The sequence below is a fragment of the Mytilus trossulus genome, chromosome 13, assembly GCF_036588685.1.
Source record: "Mytilus trossulus isolate FHL-02 chromosome 13, PNRI_Mtr1.1.1.hap1, whole genome shotgun sequence".
NCBI lineage: Eukaryota > Metazoa > Mollusca > Bivalvia > Mytilida > Mytilidae > Mytilus > Mytilus trossulus.
Genome location: NC_086385.1, coordinates 25897187 through 25904957, shown reverse-complemented (window position 1 = coordinate 25904957; position 7771 = coordinate 25897187). Strand labels below are relative to the sequence as shown.

The 7771-nt window shown below is 31.1% G+C and overlaps 1 protein-coding gene across 1 annotated transcript; it reads right to left on the bottom strand.

The window, feature by feature from the left end:
* Positions 1 to 1501: 1501 nt before the first annotated feature.
* On the bottom strand, positions 1502 to 6741 carry LOC134694191 (uncharacterized). Its single transcript, XM_063555188.1, has 5 exons — positions 6679 to 6741; positions 5695 to 5857; positions 4193 to 4504; positions 2627 to 2693; positions 1502 to 1592 (listed from the first exon to the last, which is right to left on the bottom strand). Exons 1-5 carry the CDS (start codon positions 6700 to 6702, stop codon positions 1502 to 1504), a joined length of 657 nt encoding a protein of 218 aa, XP_063411258.1. The 5' UTR covers positions 6703 to 6741.
* Between the last annotated feature and the right edge of the window lie 1030 nt (positions 6742 to 7771).

Below are 7771 nucleotides of genomic sequence, written 5' to 3'. Positions count from 1 at the left end.
TCCCTGTTGTTGTAGAAAAGAGGCTAAGATTGTATATACTCTTAAAGAATTCGATTTGTTTTAGTATCAACAACTGAACCACAGCACCTCTAGAGTAGGGGACTTCATTCTATCTTTGAAACCCGGCTTTGAATTCTGATAAAATTGAGTTTACTAGTTTGAAAGGAATGAGGTTTCTCGGAGCACTTCTGTTTGCAGACCAATCGACACAACGTTGTTTTCATGAACGCGTATGTAATTTTGGTATTCAGTACAGTGGTAAACCAGAACAGAATTATGATTATTCGGAATTTACGTTTTCGTAAGTGTCTTTGGCTAAAATGTTGCATTTTAAAACGCATTTTCAAATACTTGATTCCAATTGCAAACAGTTTAAATCCTGTGTTTTTCGCATGAAAACGATTGTATTAGGAGTTTTATCTGTGAGGATAACAACAATTTGCCATAGAAGTAAGGCGTTCATGAACGTTTATTTAAAAAAGAAGATGCGGTATGATAGCCAACAATCCACAAGAGACCAAACGATACAAATTCACAACTATAGGTCACCATACGGCCTTCAACAATGAGCATTTCCCGTACCGCATAGTCAGCTATAAAGGCCCCGAAATGACAAATGTATGACGAATCAAAACGATAAAATAGACGGCCTAATTTATGTACATAAAACTAAACGAAAAACGAGTATGTAATACAACAACAAACAACAGCCACAAAATTTTAGGACAGACATATACATACAGAATATGGCGGGGTTAAACATGTTAGCAGGTTCCCAAACCTCCCCTTAACATATGACAGTGTTGTAACAGTACAACAGCAGAACGAACTATCAAAATCACTTGTAAAAGTCTATTCTTTATCCGGTTTTTACATTAGACTGTGTGAATTTGCATTTTCGATTATGCATACATTGCAATAGACAATTACTTTGTAATGCACCCGTTCTCCTACATTTAATTACAACGTAACAAATCGTTAAAATGTAGCAATTATACTGCACCAATTAGAATTACGATTAATTTAGTCACATCAGAAGCTTATGCAAAGATGAATCGTATAAAGCAATCTCTAATACAGGGAAACTCTCTAAGATTATCACTGCAAATTGTGTTAACGTTTAACTATCTAAGAAATTACTTCAACTTTATTATTTTAAAAACACATTAGTGCAAACCCTTCCTCATAAGCAGCAAACACATATCAATAACATCTTGAAAGGAAATAATATATTTATGTAATTGAATCAACGATTAAATATATATATATTCTACATGCTTGTAGAATGCAAAGTAACTTAATACAAAGTGGATCTTAAGTCATCTATTTTTCATTAAGTTTGCAATTATTTTAAGCTTTTGAATTCCCTGCCAAAAAGTAAGTTAAGGGGAATCTATATCATAAGTTTTAATTTCAATGGCATGGATGTGATCAACATTGTCACTTGATAGTCTAAAAGTGCAATACCTTCTACACTTCACACTTTAACGAAATTCATCATTCAAACATCATTAAGCCATTTAAGTAAATACATACCATTATATGAAATTAGTTCCCTCCTAGGTATAAAATCCGTTGTATTCTTGCTTACACTGAAATTAAGTATATCTTCTATAATTTACCTTCAACACCAACAACATAGATTTGATCATAAAAATTTATGGTTCGTTTACTTTCTATATAGTGTAAAGAGTAAATAAAGGACACACAAGGAATGTTCTAATTGTGATTTTAATATCCGTTTACTCTCCAGGCAATTCAACGAGTACAACTTTTTAATTGGAACAGTGCTGTTTTACAGATTTTTGTAAATATTCTTTTTGAAATTGCTTTTTTATATACATGTATTTTTTTCATGGTGCTTTTTTGAAGATTACCATTCTGAATGACAGGTTGACGGTCATGTTTTTTTTGTTGCTTATCAAACGTTCTGAGTCAATTCAACAATTGTACAGTATGATTTCAACCAATAGAGATATGAATATTCATAGAGCGACTAAATCAGAAAATAAAAAAAAACATAAACTACTATGGTACCAGATTTGACAGAATGAACAAAGAAGTTCGAACTGCGTTCAATTCTATAATAATTGTATAGATCTGAATAAATTGATGCCGTTAGAAAAACTTTATCAGATAAACAAAAATCACAATTATAAACATTTAAACTCTCATAACAAACTTTTTGAGCGGCCACGAGAATGTACTGTTCAATTGTATTTATACTAGATTAAGAAACACAGGTTTATGAACGTTAGTGTAAAACATTAACCTTATATATTGGTCCAAACTAGACGAAATACGCGTATGACCTCTCAGATTATAAGTATTATTTATAAATCGATGAGTTTACATCAACTATTACAGCAACTTTGTTGATCCCATTGCTGTTGGATTTTGGTCCCCGACGCTTTTACTAACTTAGTATTTAGCAGTTTCTTGACATGAATTTTAATCTATATATTTTCAATAAATGTACTGTTCATTAAATGGTAAAATATATTCGAAACTCGAAGGTTTTCTTTCCAAGGCATATATTTTACAATTTTGAGGTGTTTAACCTCTACCACTTTATAATATGATAAATTTTTATGATGTTATCTAAAAGTTTTAAAATGATATTTACCTTTCGTAGATAATTGGTTTACATTCAGAGACAGTTATGTGATTTTCTACACGAATGCATTCATAATCTGTAAAATAAAGATCATACTGAAAAACCAGAAAGACCGAAATTGTGTAGAAAAAATATAACTAATGTAATATCAAATTTGATATATACATGATATAAAGTACTAAAAATTCATTCAACAATATTGTAATAAACTATCACTGGAAGCTATTAACATATACTCTTTATGGTATCTACAAGTAAACCAAACTAGATATAAAGGTCATACGGTATACAACACGTTTTATCGCTATTTTTCAAAACATTTTTTGGGGGGAATAAAGATTTATGCTTTGCTTTATCAGCATCGAATGTATACCTGTTTTGATTGTATTAATTTACTTTCACTCACTATTGTGTTTTTTTAGTTATACATTTGTTTGTCTCAGAGAGCAATTTCTCATTTATTAAAAACAATTTCAAAACAGATAAATCACATTTGTTGGAATTCATGAAAATCTAAAATCACCATCAGCAAATTGAAACCATTGACATAATCAAACACTAGGTTTTAAGTAAGTCAAAACATTGAAACAATTGTTCTTTTTTGTGTGTTAATTGGAGAGAATGGAACATGAGTATTTGGACCATACGCGTATGGTCATGACCATATGGGTATATACTCATATGGTCCGACCATACGCGTCTGGTCCGACCGTACGCGTGTGGTCGGGTTCATTAACACACTGTTACAGTTTACTTTGAATACTTATAAATTTTTCATATGGTTTGACCGTTCCTTAAAAATACGCTGACAAATAGGTCATTTTATTATCATATTATAATAAAGAGATAAACTAAATAAAAATAAGAAGTTTCACATAGTTAATTTTACTACCTAGTCAAAACTACAATAAACACATTGTATACCGATGTCCATTACTGATTTGTTTTTATAAGTGAATAGCAATATGTCGACTTGATAAGATAACTACCAAAAATTTCTCAATAAACTGTTCCAAAAGAAATCCCTGGCAAGAAACATTTTTGATCTAAGTTGTTTTATGAATATGGTGTACCGTAGTCATATTACGATATTTGAAATCTAGAGCTTCATAAACATCGTAGACACATCGGAATAACCCAAAAAACAGCATCACTGCAACCAGCTGAAAAGAAGGCTATCTTTTCACTTGCAAACAAATGGTGTAACTGAAATGAATCGTAGTTACCATGATGTGCAAATGCGAAAAAAGTTAGGTTACTGTGTAGAAGTAAATGTCAACATAAACCTAAATGCAAGAATGTTATAAACGACGAAAAATTTTAATTTTAACGGAGCCTTTAAATTGATACATTGTAATGTAACCTTCATATCTTTTTTTTTAGATAATGTTTATTGTATTATTGAAACGTTTGTAATGCATATTTGAGAAAATACCTATATGGTCAAAATACTCATATGGTTATGACCATACGCGTATGGTCCAAATACTCATATGGTCCGGAACACATACATTTTGCTATACAACTAATTGCTTTAAAATGAAAACTAATTTCGACGAGGAATTTTAGTGTTACCTGGTGACAACATGTCAGTCGATTTAGGACATTTCTTTAGATAACACGAACAATCTTCTTTTGATGGTACACAAAAACAAGAATTGCGAGGTTTAAAAAGGAAATTATATCCTCTCGTGTAGTCACATCGGCAAGAAGTATCGATGTTACGGTTTCCTTTATCGTAGATCACTTGTCCCTCCTCATTACACAGAGACTTCAGAAAGATACAGTTTGTACTAGCATTTGTGAAGAAAGTTATCGGCCATGGTTGGTAACGCTCTGGCGAACAAATGTCTGCATCTAATCCTCCACGAAGAACATTTTTTCTACCTGTAAGAAAATATCCCATAACAAAATTATCCTTCAGGACATTAGTTCAGAAATATCAATATAAAACATATTTATATGATTGAAAGATCCGACAAAGGTTTTTTCAACAAAAATATAGATTTGAAAGATATGACATATTAAAGGAAAACTTTTTTTCGCTGCAACTGTGTAATATATACATGTACATTGGTTTTAATGTGTGCTTGCTCACGTATCAGATAAGGGTGAACATAGGCGCTGTGTTACGTGTTAAATCTTGATACGTAATATTATGAAGTTCTTTTATGTAGCGATTGCCATATATTGTAGACTATTATTCTTGTTTTGTTGATTGATTATTTTCAACCAAGCCAACGTTTCGCTTGCTAGAATTATTATATTTATTGTCGTATCGGGGTTTTGATATTCTAGTTGACAAGACAGTATGTTAATGACCACGCCATGTCATTGATACTGATTTAATAATAATATGTATACTGCTCTCAGCTCCCTACATGTAATTTCTATTGTGTATGTAATTTAGGTTTATCATCTAATTGTAACAAGACATGTTATATCAACAGGTTAATTTTATAAACAAATATTTACTCACCATATCTTTGAAATAAAACCTCTTTGGAAATCAAAAATCATTAATAATCCAATTTTTTTTTATGAATGAACTACTGTAACACATCCCTTTAACAAATCGCACGTGGTAAATGATCACACGACCAGAATTTAAATGTAATTGAAATTAACATAACAAAAGACTTGATGTACGGTAACTTTGAAACTACTTAATAAATACAGGTAGCTTTTGTGAGAAATAAATAAAGATACAAAACATACTTTATTTAAAAAAAATATATATGGTGAGAGGTAAAGATATATTATATATATATAGATCGATAATGATTGCAGGTACATGTACATTTGTACAAGGACAGATAATATTTTTAAAGGTAGATGTTAATAATTTATAGTGGGAGTTTTTTTTCTCATTTGATTTTTCCCCGACAAATGAGACTGTAACAATTGGGGCCCCCTTAGTTGCTCCCCTGGGCAACTGAGGGTTGATGTAACAGGCGATTGTTAATAAAATATGTTTTATATTTAAAAAAAAAAAAAAAAAATGACCACGCCATGTGATATCTGGTGGATTATCATTAAATTTGCATTCATCCCACATATTCTTATTCGGAAATTACCTGGCTGTAGAAAATCGAATACTGTGCAGTTTTCAGAATATCCGTTTATAAGATCATTCTTCAGGCAAAAATACTTAGACGAATCTGGACAATGACTTCTTGCACGGAGTGACCACTGCGCTGGTTCAGGACATTTTAATGGGAAAGAGGCACACACGTGAATCTGAAATATATAGTCTGCTGTTTTACTACATGTGGATGATTATCTACTGATTAACATATAATATAACTGCATTACTTTCTGAAGCATGTGATATACTCTAAATACTAGCATAAAATGTGTCGAGCAAAGCAGTCTCATGTTAGTAAAAAGATAAGTATACGGTTGTTCATTTTATAAGAAGAATAAACTTACGATTCATAACTTACCACTACCAAGATGTATCCAACATTTTCGGAAAGTCAAAATAACAGGAAAGAAGTGTAAATGCATATGTACGAATTAAATTTCATAAAAGTACAAATACATCATCAAAATCATTAAATAATACTTTCACTTGCAGTAAACAGAAAATTATAAAAATGTCATTATGAAATCTTTGTGGATAACTCTTTAAAATGAAGTCTTTTAAAGTTGAAAATTATATTACTGCACAATAAAGAAATCATCAACATGGCATCATAATCTTTGATAATCAAACGAGTGTGTGTTTGCATACGCACACCATCGAAGCAACGCTGGCATTTAAAATACAAATGTGAATCTCCTAAATGATATTCAACTCTATATGTCAAAGCTAAGGTGTCCTACTCAGATTTCTACAAGAGATGGAAGCTTTTAACGCACAAACAACTATTGCAACAGATGTATCCATAATGATTACGAAAATGTAAAATTCTTGCAAACTTATATCTCACCCTATAGAAACCGTCGATTTAAATTCATTTCCAATTGTATATTTGTTTAGATACACTATTGGCATCCAAGATTAATGATACACTATATATTTCCTTTGGTATAGTTTTTTTCACAGCTATACTTACCAAAATCAAGAATCTAAACAACATTGCTGTATGTCTTGTAAACTTGGGATTCAAGAAGAAACCTCATCTAGAAAATATGTAATAAATATAAAAAAAAAATAATGTGAATACAGTTGAGACATATTTTTTTTAAATAACATACACGTGGTAATGAAATCGTTAAATTGAGACTGGAAATGAGGAATGTGTCAAAGAAACAACAAGAGTGGAAAAGGAACGAAGGCAAACAATGGTTTTCAACAACGTGAGAAAACCCCACACCCGAAGGTGGAATTCAGCTTACCATAATTAAAAATGTGCACTAGAATTGTGACAATGAAAATCATACTAAACTAAAAAAACCAAACAAATGAACTAAAACTTAAAACCAACAAAGACAATATGCTCTTGACTTGGGACAGGTGCAAAAATACAGTTCGGTAATCATGTAAAATGACATCACAACCCTGTTCCTATACCTCTAATCAATGTAGAAACAACCACCATACAGTTACTACAATTGCAACCACCCATTAATGCCCTCGCAATTTATTGTTTCTAGATAGTTTTTCGAGGAAGGAATAATATGTATTTCGGTCCCAGGGTCGCAATTAGACAGGTGTTATAACCGTTTGACATCTGATAAAAATACTTATTCTTATCAATATTATAATACACATATTCAGTAACATTAGGCGACTTTGTCTTTACCCTACTAACATACAGCCATACATGTTACTTAACCTTTATCGTATGTTCTATTTTGTGAGTCCTGTTGACAAATACTTATAATCAGTTTGCACGGTTAAGGTTCGTATTACTTCGCTAATAAATAAGTCAAACAAGATACAAAATAGCATGACTTTGTGTAGAAGATAAAAAAAAAAGATTTCAACATGTAATTACATGTATGATATACATTTGTGTAAAGATTAAAACTAAATGCTTCCGACAATTACTAAATGCACTATTTTGTTATGCTTTTAGACTGAACCATGTCTTCAGTCTAAACATTTACTGTAAGACACTAGATCTGAACCACAATTTTGTTATTTAGTTTCGTTGATGATAAGACTTAATTAGCAAATGATTAGATACAATGCCTTTATCTGGA